We start from the raw sequence: 13,129 nt of genomic DNA on the forward strand, positions 1-13,129 counted from the left end.
ATGGCTGATTATGAGGCTGTTTCCCACACTCCTCAATGCCAAAGGCATGTGGAATCGCATTTGTTTTCTTAGGAAAGATGATCACGATCAGCACTTTTATCAGTGTGTGTGCCCACCTACTGCATAAAGGTCCACTTTGTAGTTCCAAGAACTGACAGAATGCTTTAGTGAGATAAGGAAATATAACCATTCCTCTAGGGGTGGTTGACAGGGAGGAAAAAAAACCCACAATTACCTCAGGGAGCCTTCTGAAAATTCTTGATTTCTTCTGCATTTCCCCTCTCAAAGACATGGGATACAAAATTGCATCGTTCCGGGTCCCTTGATAAGTACCAGTTTCCCACTCCCAAAGACCCAGTTTAGCTATTTAGATCAAAGATACATTAATTGGCAGAGAAGAACTTAAGGGGAGGAAAAATACATTTGAGTAGGCTAGGAATTAATGCGTCGGATAACATTCCTAAAGGATCCCTTACAGTGCTCTTATTCCCTGCCGTGCCCTTATCTGATAAGAGGCTAATGGATTCTGTACTTTTTTCTCCTCCTTATTGTTGGCCACTCACAGTTGCCCAAGGTTGCTGGAGTGCAATACACAAAAAAGGTCTATCTTTCACCCCCCAAAATTGGGTACTTTGGGGACTCTGTGCCAGCGGTAGTAACTGTCACCTTGGTGCTGCGGAGGCTTTTCATGACAGCCTGTCTCTGGAGGCTGCTGTGGCTTCAACACAAGCCGTGTGGCTCTTCTTGCTGCCCAACTACTGCGTCCTTATTTTCTTACCTGTAGTCCCTGCCTCAATGCTCCCTAAATGTCAGCTCAGCTCTGCTCACCACCTCAGCGTTAACGTTGTCCTGTTGTAGAAAGGATCCAAGCTGTACACGAGATAGAGCTCATATCCCGCAAGCTTGTCTTGTATGGGCTGGAGACCTTCTCCCTTTAACTCATGTTGAGCTCCGTTATTTGCTGACATTAGCCTATACTTCTGATTAGAATGATATTTTACCTCAGGCTTCTCTGATGAACTCACTTGAGGTATAACAACATTACTAAAATACTTCATTACTGACACCCATGTGACATAAAACCATCTAGTCATTTTTTTATGTAGATTACTTAAGCCCTATGTGAATGGTTGCCTACTCTGCAAAGCCTGGAGTTGTTAGTATCCTTGAATCTTTCTTCTATGTGTTGCCCCTCGAGTGTCACTAGTAAGCCCTTGGCACATTAGGACTTCAAGTCTAGGACTCAGTAAAATAAGATTATGTGGATTTTTTCCCACAATTCAGACAATTCATAGATGTAATATTTGAGTCCTTCAAACTGCTTTCTGAAAGCTGTATTAGACTTTGGAACAAAAAGTAGTTCATTAGTTCATGTATATTAGCTCAATTCTAATGTTTTAAAAAGGCTATCAGCTATCATCCAAATCAGTTTTGCATCTTGATCCAGTATCTGAAGCCTTGTTAAGTAACATCCCATCTGCTAACCTATATCTCTAGAGTCATTTAAGTAGCTCATGTGAATGAATCAAATCATTCCATCTGCACTGTATCAATATTTGGGAAGCTTTTTCTTACTTACAAATTTGTTCTTTAAAACAAAGAATCTCTTTTTTTTTTTTTCCAGAGAGTGCACCACATTGTGTGATAATCCACTTCCCCTGATGTTCTTAATCCTACAACCCTCTAGCAAAAGTAATAATTGCTGATAGAAAGGATAATTTAGGCTGTGCATTTAATGTACTGGTAAGTCAGTGTTGAACGAGACGTGAGGAGGAGGAACCGTTGTGATACAGGCAGCCTTTCTGTAGACATTGGTATCCTGAAGACTGTAAGCACAGAAGCCCCTCTCAGAAGAGATTTTGTCTGCTTACTCTCACATTGCGGTTCTTGCTACATTATTATGAGTACTGTGTCAGACAACCAATGCTGCTTTTTACTTTGTAGATCTGGGCACATCTAAATCATTGTACAGGGGCTAGAAAACATACATTTTCATTTCCATAGGCAAAAGCTATGCAGCATGTAGATTGCATGGCCCAGAAAGATCTCCCTTTAGTTGAATCAATTTTTGCTAGTTGCCTTTTGAGAATAAATGTTAAAGTATATGTATGCCTTACCCAGATTATAACCATGCTCTTGCCCACTACAATAAAATTAATTTTTGTAAGGCTGACGATTCATATGGATACCCAGATGGGCACAAATAGAATCCTTCCTGAAGCACCTTGCATTCATTTACAATTTCAGTCTTTTTCCACCAGAATCTTAATCAATAGACACTAATCAAAAAAGCAGTAGCCTCAACTATACATTGAAAAACAGCTTAGAGTCATTCATAAATGTTTCTCTAACGTGAAGGTGGATTTATGTCTTCAATACTTATCAGGAAGAATTTTTAATAGAAAAAGAAAGCTTCTATAAGAAGATGATAAATAATACTAAAATTGAAAATAAATTATAATATAAAATCAAAACAGTAAATCTTTTGCTTACCATTTGGTCATATCACTAAAAATATTTCAAAGGAAGTCAACCAAATTAATGGAAAAGCAAAATTGTTAATCCGTTGTAAAACCTCTCACAGGTATCTCAGAGGAATAATAGTTGTTTATCCCCTTGCTAGGGTAAGAATATTAGAAACTGTGAAGTCAAAGGCCAATTTCCTAATCGGTTGGCATTTTGAGAGCTATTTTATTTAGAGATCCTATGCAGTTTAGAACCAAAGCTGAAATAAGTCTCTGTCTTCTGGGGAAGCAAGATGGCATTCTGCTAAATGCTAGAATTTTATCATTTGAAGGGGGAAAAAAAAGCAAAAAGAAAGCAGCCAGCGAGACCTAAGAATATAAAAGCATTTGAGATCTCAGAAGGAGTTTAAATCAATGCACTGCCACAGTTACAGCACAGATGAAAGAGCCTGCTGTCTCAATTGCCAGGAAACTACTTAGAAACTCTCACTTTGATTTTTTTTTTTTTTTGGTAGTCCGTTACATTACCACTAAATGCAATATATGGGGACATCACTGCTTTGATGTTGTACAGTTACAACAAATGGAAACTAATATGGTAGAACAGTGAAGCGATGTGATTTGCGTTTGTATATACAAATGTATACCCATCAATCTTCCCTCTAGACTGTATCACTGCCACTCATCTGCTTCCTTACTGTTACTTCTGTTTTCATAAAAATGACAATTATTTTACACCCATATTCTGAAGAGAGAAACATATATTTTGGAGGGTTATAAAAATTAAAATTTTCTCTAAGCTATTGTCTCCTACCACAAATTCATCGTTGGCAAAGGGTTTTGATAGTGCTTTGAGACAATTTCAAAGAGGAAGCACGACCGCTGCCAGACATTGCAACATTCTTGTTCTCACAGATCTAGTCACACCAAGAATACTTACACATCTTGCAAAGCAACACATTATTAAATAGGATAGATTCTCTGACCTGCTCCAGCCTTTTGCAGTGAACTAGCAGTACATGAGATTATAGACGCACTACCTCTTGCTAGTTGAAAGTGGCGTAGGGAAAAACTGATACAAACATGTCTAGATCTGCATCTTTTCTACCACTTCTGCTGGAATCCCTGCTACTGATGGAATAGAAAGAATGCAGGTGGGGACTGGGGTCTGTTTTTGGCACCATCTTCCCCACCATCACCTATTCAGCTGGGATTTCACCATATGATAAAGAGTTTATGTATAAAATGAAGGTTGTGGGGTAAGAGAGAGTGGGCAGAGTAATGCCTGAAGAGGAGTGCATTGTTTCCTCTTTCTAGCATTACAGAAAATATTTTGTCCTCTGCAGCATCCTCCAATGGGAAAATGCTAGGACAGCTCTGGATAGGAATTGCATTAGTGCGTGATCTGGCTGCAAAGGCCTCAGCCACTTTGTCCAGGTTCTGCATGGATGGCACAGGTCTTCTACACAGTCCCCCAGGATGTGCCAAAGTTTCGACAGGAACCACGTCCATTTGTGCAGAGAGCAAAACAAAAATAAAATGGAATGCCTGGGTATTTTTCCCATTGCTCCTAGAAAAATAGACTACGGACAAAACCTAAAAGGTCTTACACAGACAGAGCTCTCAGTAAATGGTACAGGGGATTTGTCTCAGTAAAGACTTCAGAAATCAGCCTCTCTTTTTTGTGTAATGATTCTGCTAAAAGCAAAGGCATTTACAATGTTTTGTACCTGATGTGGTAGTACCTGTCACCAATAATGAACTTTTCCTTCAAAATATGTAAATTAAAAGTTTCAGATTGATGTGAATGATTAAGAGCAATTGTATAACCTGTAAAATTCTTTTTACACAATAATAATCTCCTGCCATTTGACTCCAGGTCCTCAATTAAGATTTGTAATGACTCTAGATCCTGTGACAAAGTTAGGCTCAGTATTTATGTTTATTTAGTAACAGAGCAGACAGGTCGTTTCTTATGCAAGACATCAGCAGAGACCTTTGCATGCCTCTCCCATCATTGTGTTTTGCAGAACAGTTTTACTTAGAGCCTTAGCCTGTGATTCATTTCACATCCCCATTCCCCAATGAGATCATTTGGTGGATGTTTGATTTACCAGCAGCAAAGCAGGCATTGTGTCTTTTAGTATCTCAGGCATGCCTGTATAGATTAGAATTGTAACCTACAGTTGCAACTTATTCTGTGAACAGTTTTAGATTTCAGAATACTGAGCACACGGTATAATTGATCATGCATAGCATGTTGGCCTGCTTTTCTCTTTTGGGACATAATGGGCAATCATTGGAGTCTAGATCTGGGGGAAAGGGGAGGAGGTCAGATGTTAAAAATGAAATCGTAGCAGTTTTACTGCCAAGGCAGAGCCAGGCAATGCAGTTAAACCAAGCTTGTACAAAATTTTCTGTCTTTATATTAGCACAATGTGAATAATACACGTTACCTTTCTAAGCAGGAAAAATGTAGCACCTTTCTCTTCTAGCCCAAGTTCTAGTCCAAAGCTAGAGACAAACACAAGCAAGACAGCAGGACAGCAGTTGTCAACAGGACAGCTAACAGCTTCATTGTGATCTGGACCTCACTCTGTCCCATAGGTTGCTCACAGGGCCTGTCTCTCCCAAAGAAGAAAAAGCTACTTTCTGCCTAACTGTTTCAAGTGGAACAGGGCTGGTCTTCCTTCTCTTCACCCCCAGAAAATAAGATACCAGCAGAAGAGGGGGCTCAACATTTAGCTTTGCAAGGGAGGGGAGGCATACCTATTCCCAGTGCAAGCAGCAGGAGTGAAGCAGGGACATTAATGATGTGTGGAGATCAGTTCTTCTTCTTCAGTTGGTTCAGTTCTTCTGCGATTTTTCCGGATGTGTGAGTTTGAGCCTTACCTGGTCTATTGCCCTGACACTTCTCTTGTGCTGAGAAGAGGGCACAGTGTCATTTAAACTGGTTATTCAGAGGCAACCAGGTATGATGCTAAAAACCTCTCTTTGTGGTGTAGAAATTGTCATGGCTGATGGGTCAGGGCGACCTTTTATCTTGACTTTGTTCACCACCTTTTAAAATGCAGCAAAGGTTTCTACATTGATTCATGGAAGATACTGCAAGCCTAAAACACAAGTCTCACCATCTAATATGCACAACATAAGAAATTTTGAAGCTCAGAAGGTTTTCAAGTTCGCCAAAAACATGGAAAAAACTATTTCTGTTGGTTTTGTATGTGTTAACGTTTGAATCTCTCATGTTCTAGGAAAGGCCCATAACATAAGCACTTGCTTTTATCACAGTGAAATCAGTGAAAGGCACGGCTTTGGTTAATTATCTGCACTGTTGACCACCATGGTCGTAAGGCTCCTACAGAAGGAGGAGCCTATAGAGGATCTTCTGAAACTACTTGCTAATTCTGTTTCTAAGTCTCTCCTTTTTGGATAACATTTTTCTTTAGTCCAGAGATTTACATTTTTCTTCAAAAAAAGCCTTTGGTTCTGGAGCCTACCTGGCTTTCCAGGGAAGGCGAAAAGTGCCCTGTACATAGACTCACAGGAGTCAAATGTTAGCTCTTAGTGTGATATCATCTTCTGCACATTTTTATATTATTGCAGTTCATAACACTGCACCGCAAAATGGAAAACAGTAAAAGCCTCTTTATTTATAAGGTTATTACAGGTATCCTCCAGTGTATCTCATGTGTATACATCCTGTCAAAATATTTCAGGATTTTGACAACAGTGCTTGAATTTGTTTCAAGTGACATGACATGGCTTTTAACTGTATTTTTTTGCAGTTTTAGTATTTTTAAGAATAGCTAATAAAAGTGTTACCCATGCACTAAAAAAATAGAGAATTCCTTGGTGAACAAAAAGGTTTAAATAAGCATGCGTTGAGTTTTGCAGTTAAATAACCTGTACAGGAAATTATTATGATGTTCTCTATAATTGCTGAGGAAAAAAAAGGTCTTGAAGTCTATGGAAGGCATAACAGACCTAATTAATGCCCACGCTGTTTCTCCAGAGAAACAGATTTTGTGTAATGTAAATGCGCTGCATAGAAAATGTTCTTGTGCTTATTTTATAGTTTGCCCTTATTTTTTCCTTGTACAGCTGTAGCGTATGGTATTTTACAATGTGATGTGTACCTGTCCTCAGAATTGTAAGTTGTATTATCATTTCTGAAATGTGAAAAACAATTATATATTTCCAGTATTTTTTAAGTATCAATGTCAATTATGATCCAAGGTGTGTTTTCATGTCCAAGGAGTGTGGATGTCTTTGTGCATGTGCACACTTTCATGTTCTAAAATAGGTGGCTATTTGTTGTGTTCGTTATGTGTATATGTAAGTGTTGGTATTATCACGAGCATTCCTTTCAGCTTTTAGAGTAAAAGCTGAATCAGAGGCTGAAAAGACTGACACATATGGAATTTCAGAGCATTTCCAGGGACTGACAATTAATGGTACTCAACCAACCCTGCACCTCGTCACTGATGGATGATTAGAGTTTAGCTAATGAGAAAGTGTTCAGAGAAGAGTTGGGGATTTTTTATTCACTTGTCAGTTTGGTTGGGATCTCTGTGGGTTTAAACCTGAGCTGATATCCACAAAGTGGTCCAGAAGAATATGTGTAGATGGTCAGACTATTCTCTGCTGTCAGTATTTTTGTGTTTACATGTTAAGCTCTGCAGGTTAGGGATCATTGCTTTATATATCTATAAAGCTATGTTGCTGTCTGTGTTTCTAAAGTATTTAAAATAAAGTGGCCTGGCCTCCCAGTACCACTAAATGGCAAATAGTGATGAGCGGAAGGGGACCGTTCTGTTCTGTGCCTGGCAATGCTCACTCATACTAGCAGGTGAGCTTAATGGGGGCTGTTCGCTGAGACACTTTCATTGGAGCCAGATTCTTCTCAGGGGTAGCCAGTGAAAGGACAAGAGGCAATGGACATAAACTGGAACACAGGAAATTCCATTCAAATATAAGAAAAAGCTGCAAGGGAGATTGAACACTGGACCAGCTTCCCCAGAGAGCTTGTGTAGTCTCTGTCTTTGGAGATATTCAAACCCCGACTGGATACGGTCTTGGGTAGCCTCCTCTAGTTGACCCTTCTCTGAGCTGGGAGGTTGGACAAGACAATCTCTAGAGATGCCTTGCAACCTCAGCAAGTCTGTGGTTCTGCGATTTTCTTGACTGAGACCTAACCAAATATGTCTGTGCTTCCTGAACAGAGCAAGCTGGGGAATACCGCTGTCTGTCAGCAGGCAAAGGTCTGAGCATAGCTGGTGGTTTGCCAGTACGCTTGGCATCCTCAGCATCAGCGCCCCGGAAGGCACGCTTGGGGCTGGGCTTGCAGGCTTACTTCTGAACAGCCTTCAGGTCTGGTCTAAGAGCTGCCATTAGGAAACCTAGGCATAACTAGTGTTACTGAGTCCTTTTTTTTCCTGAACTGCAGTGGTGGTGTCATGACATAGGATTAAGCAGCCAATTAATATCCTGAATTCTTGTAGTTCTTTCCTGGTGAACTTGCAGGAAGGGTTGTCTGATAATCGGTAAGTCCGAAGAGCTTGTTAATTCCATATGCTCCTCTGCCAGGATGTTGCTGATAACTGACATTTCTTAGGTGTGCAGCGCAATCCAGAATCAAGATTTCACTGTTATTGATGACTACTGCACTGGACTGCGAGCTCTTCTTTACTTGAAAAGCATTGAGGAACTTGGAGACTGGAATGGACAGAGTCCTGCAACCATGCGCCATCAGAAAGGAAAACCAGTACCTAGAATTGCTGATCTGATGGGAAAGGTATGTTGTTTCATTGCCGTTCCTGTATATCAACTTGGCTTTGAATGCAATTCCATAATCATTGCACGCAGTTTCTGCTACCTGCTTGGTTAACCACTGCTGCTGTCATAATTAGTCACCAAGTCTTTTTCCTTCTGGGTATTAACAAATATCTGAAGGCAGCTTAAGAAGGCAAAGTTGAAATGACTTTATATGGGATAACATTTTTACTATAAATATGATCTCTCAACTTGATTCATAACATCACGTCTTTAAAAAAAGTGTTGGATGTAAAATTACAAATACATTGGAACAAGTTCTGGAAGTGCTTGTTTTAATGAAACTCAACTCGATTCAGATTGATATTAATGTTGTGCCAGAAGTTCCTGAGTGTTCCAGCCAGGGTGCAACATTCTGGAGACGTGAAAACTCTTAGCACTGGACATGACCAGCTGAGAAAACTTGCACAAACCAGCTTTTAGTTGGAACACTAGATCAGGTAGGTGTGGCCCTTCAATCATCGTACCTGAGCAACTCATGATCTTTCGTGTGTGCTGACTCCCAAAAGCTCTGCAAGGCAGGGAAGTTCCAGGTGAGGAAGAGCGACACTGAATAATTTAATAGATTCCGCAAAATCATTTAAACCTAGAAAGTCTGTGGTGGAATATGAATGTAAACTGTGGTCTCTCTGAAATCATAACCTCTGGAGTGTCTTTCCTCTCTGCTCTAGTAGTTCCCTGCTACAAAGGCATCTTTGGAGATTTTTGCCAGATGCAATGGGTTCGCAGCCGCCTGCTCACCCCTCCACCAGGGCACCGGCTGATCCATGCTGAGAAGCAGGGAGGTGTAACTGGCTTCCTACTGATGCCCCGCTGCCTACTGCTCTAAGCAAAATACCTGCACAGCAGGGAGGCTGAGCTTTTGTTTCTGGTTACTAGAGGGGATCACTTTGAAGACTGATTTCAGTTATACATCATGCCTATTGATTATCCTTCCAAAAATCTGATATAACACTGTTGAAAATGTTGTAAAAAGTAAAGAATTACAAAAGAATAGGATTTGGAGTGTCAAACGCCTCCAAATCTCTGCTTATCTTTGCTGATGACTGGAGCTGGATTTAGCAGGAGATTAGAGACTCCTATATTGTTGTTGTTCTCTGTGGAGCTCTGAAAATTATAACATTACCTTCCAGGAGAAAAGACAATCCTATTCCTAAAGCTCTGGATAATACGCTGCTTAAAAATAAAACAAGATATAAGCAGTTTCATTTTCATCTACTTATGTTAAGCAGTTAAACCAGGCTTAAAGGGTTATATCTAAACTTCCTTCCTTTAACACCTGTAGAAACATAAACAGCATTTCCAACTCACATGACAGAGATTTGTTGTAATTCTTTAAAGTTGCATTCAGTGTTCTATCTTTGTATTACCTTTGTATTTTACTAAACAGACAACCATTGTCAAAGATGTTTCTCATGTCCTTCTGAATGAGAAAAAAAAATATAATTCTTAGTCTTTTCCTCTTGTCACTACATCAATAATTAACTTTAAAAAGGTAGCGTGAAAAGATGCTTTAAGGAAGCATTTAATAATTCAAAGGAATCTTAACTTGAAACAGGTCACGTGAAAAAGAATGAAAACAAAGCCCTATGTAATCTTGTCTGGCTGGCTCTGTTAGACATCTACAAGGAACAAGGCACACAGAATATAACTGATGGTGTATTTGATTGCCCTTAGCACTGAATTATATCATTGGATCATTGCTACTAAATAATAACATATAAAGTTAACCAGGCTGCATCATTGATAAGGTAGTGATATATTTTAGGCATAAGCTCAGGATGGCTGTTAGTCCAGGAATGAACATTCAAGGCAAAAGGAAGAAAAATAATACAGCACGGGTAAAAGAAATACCATGATAAATGATCCTACTAGGGGCAATCAAATACAAAGGCTTGATATCATTAATATTTATAATATCATAATTAGCAAGACTGTGCCTAAGCAGTGTTATTAGTGTAACTAATTATGTTATCATAAACTAAGTTTGCAGTATTATAGGAATCAGTATTCTTACCTTCATAAATTATTATCAATATTGGATTTCATGTACTTGTGCCTAGTAAATTTAGTTAAGTACTGTAGTTTCATCTAGATTCAAACACAAATATCTAGCTTGCTTGGCAGCAAGTCATAACATACGCTTCTCTTTCTAAAATAAATTCACTAAAAACTTGCCATTGCTCTCTATTTGGAAAAGAGAAGATAGCCTGTTGATGTGATGTATATGTTCTCATCGAGAAAAGTAATGTTTAGGAATATAGATGTTATACATGGAGCAAAATTTGAAAGCCAAAATCCTGCATTACGATTTTAAAAACTTATCAGGAGTTGTTCAAGTTTGTCTTGGTATTACTGTGAGATGAAATGCAGTTTCTTCAGTAAGACCCCATGAGAAACTAAACAGCAAATACTGATGAACTTCTGCATTAAAAAAAAAAAGTGAAGATGATAATTTTGAGATGTTGTATTTTTGTTACAGTAAATGTAAAAATATAAAGGAATCATCATCCACTTTTTTACAAAATTCCTATTAATTTTCATATAGAATCACAGGGATAAGAAGTTCAGGCATTTGACAATTTAACAAGAAGGAACTGAGGGACAAGAATTGTTTTCGACAGCATCAAGAACCACATGCCTTATGATTGTATGCAAGTTCATTGAGCCTCTCACAGTTTTTAATATATTACAGAGTTAGGACTGGTCCTATTCCCAGCTAAGTATGTTCATAACAGTATCTATTGTGATTCACAGTGCAATATTGAATGTTAATGTCCATATTTTTAGATAGGAGTGCACTATTCTTTTGATAATTTATTTTCTTTCCTGGTTTCAGCATCAAACGGATGCTGAGTGCAGAGTATTGCCACAGGAGAGTGACACAGGAGAGTTTTGTCATGAAATATTGTCGTATTGGATGACCAGAGTAAACTAAAAGATAAATACTTTCTTCTAAACGGTACACCTGACATCAGACTGAAGCTGCCTTGCCATGCAGTCACCAGATAAATGACAAACTGAACAGTTATCACTGTCAGTTGTTGCATTTATCACAATAATTTCCTTCCTAAATAGAAAGAATACTAAAAATACTGTGCTAAATATTGTAATATAATAAGCAGTATAATAGCAAACATATCAACTTTTAGCTGAAAATCATGTTGATTAGTACCTGTTCATGCTTCTGCATTAATGAAAGCAATACTTTCATCTGATAATTTATAGCCATTAACATATGAGAAGCATCATAGCACTGGAAAATATTTGGGAAACTTGAGTGCTGTTTTTATGTTTTTCACCATTGCAGAATGTATTTTTTCATATATAGACCCTAAATTTATCATCTTTGTGCCAGCTAGTAGATATTTTCTGATCGTTTTTTCAATAGTGCTAGTTTTTTCCTTTTGCTAACACAGCAGTTGCTGCTGGAGTCAATTCTTGCCATTGTCCAAGATGTGACCTGTGGTACTACACTGCCTGTAATAGCAATGAGATTCCCACTTAGAAATGCTAACCTCAGTCGTGGCTTCCAGTCACCGGGTGATACTGTTTTCCATAGCTCCACCAATTTTATTCATTCTTTCCTGTGGCTGTAACCTTATCCATAACCGCTCCAAAGACAGCCCTAACATAGATGCTGCATCAGACTCAGAAAGGTGGACAAAGCCAGTCTTCTGGGCTTCCTTCCTCATTGCTTTTCTGATGGCTTATTTAGTTGTGTTTTTTTTCTGTGGGAGGACCTGACATTTGAAGCCCTGACACAGATGACTGTCATTAATATCACCTCTGAATCACCTTTCCATTAAATGCATGGAATAAAACTTGTCAGCTTGTCTCAGTTATAATCTCAGCTTGCAAATCTCGACACTGAGATGAGAGAATGGCAAGGTAATGATGACACCACACTGCTTCTCACTGACTCCCTTGAGGAAGAACTTTTGTAAAAGCACACTTACCTCAGCATGAATTTAGGACTGAGATCAAGTGCATGACGCAATCAGGCAGACAGTTAAGATGTAGAGCATGCTCTTACAACCCAAAGTTATTAGGGTGGCTGCATAAGAGAGAGGGAGAGCACAGGTGGTATCCTTATAATCCAAAATTAACAGAATTGTGTTTTAAAATAATGTTCCTGAGTTTCTCAGGAAGATACATGACCAGGAGCAATAAAGATAACTGTTCTCACTAGGTATCTGGGTATGATACAGTATTCCCCAGAGGTGCAATTTGATCTCCTGTGTGTAGTCAGTGTCTCACCTTGTCTGTTTATTACAGGACTCTTTTATTAGTTGCTCACTGATCTTACTCCAGAGAGATGAACTGATTATGTGCCAAAAATGCACTGGTGTCAGCTGGTGGTCAAAGAAGTGGTATAGTATTTTTCTGTATAAACTTCCACCTAATGACAGCTATAAAAATCATGCTCAACACAGTGGTCTCTATACATGCAGGTAACTAAACATTAAAAATACGGCGGTGTATTCAGTTGGTAGGTGTGGGCTTATAGGAAGAGGTAAACATATATGAATGTATCATATCTTGCTTTCAGCACCAGAAGTTTTGTGTTTGTTTGATCGTGTCTAAAGGTTAAAAAATTAAAAAGAAGAAAAAGTAATAATTTAAGCATCGTGATTCCAGAAATATCCAAAACCCAAACCAAACTGGGTTTTATAGTGGATTCTCCTCAACTATTAAGGTTGTGCTGTATTGAAAATCTTAAAAACATATCTGATAAAAACACGTTTATGGGAAGGTGGGTTTTTTCCAGCAGAGAGATGGGAGAGAATGATCCTGCACGTACACAGTGTATGAATTTCAGTGAAAAT

At 38.8% G+C, this 13,129-nt stretch overlaps 1 protein-coding gene across 2 annotated transcripts in view; it reads left to right on the forward strand.

Moving 5' to 3' along the window:
- Window positions 1–13,129, forward strand: part of DPYD (dihydropyrimidine dehydrogenase) — a 365,352-nt gene that overhangs the window by 305,231 nt on the left and 46,992 nt on the right. For both annotated transcript variants that reach the window (XR_012588641.1, XM_074597190.1), the window contains exon 20: window positions 8,083–8,262. Coding sequence is in view for 1 of the 2 variants with exons in the window: in XM_074597190.1 (XP_074453291.1) it covers window positions 8,083–8,262 (180 nt within the window). In the remaining variant the exon portion in view is untranslated. The remainder of the gene's footprint in view (window positions 1–8,082; window positions 8,263–13,129) is intronic.

The sequence above is a fragment of the Larus michahellis genome, chromosome 8, assembly GCF_964199755.1.
Source record: "Larus michahellis chromosome 8, bLarMic1.1, whole genome shotgun sequence".
Classification (NCBI taxonomy): domain Eukaryota; kingdom Metazoa; phylum Chordata; class Aves; order Charadriiformes; family Laridae; genus Larus; species Larus michahellis.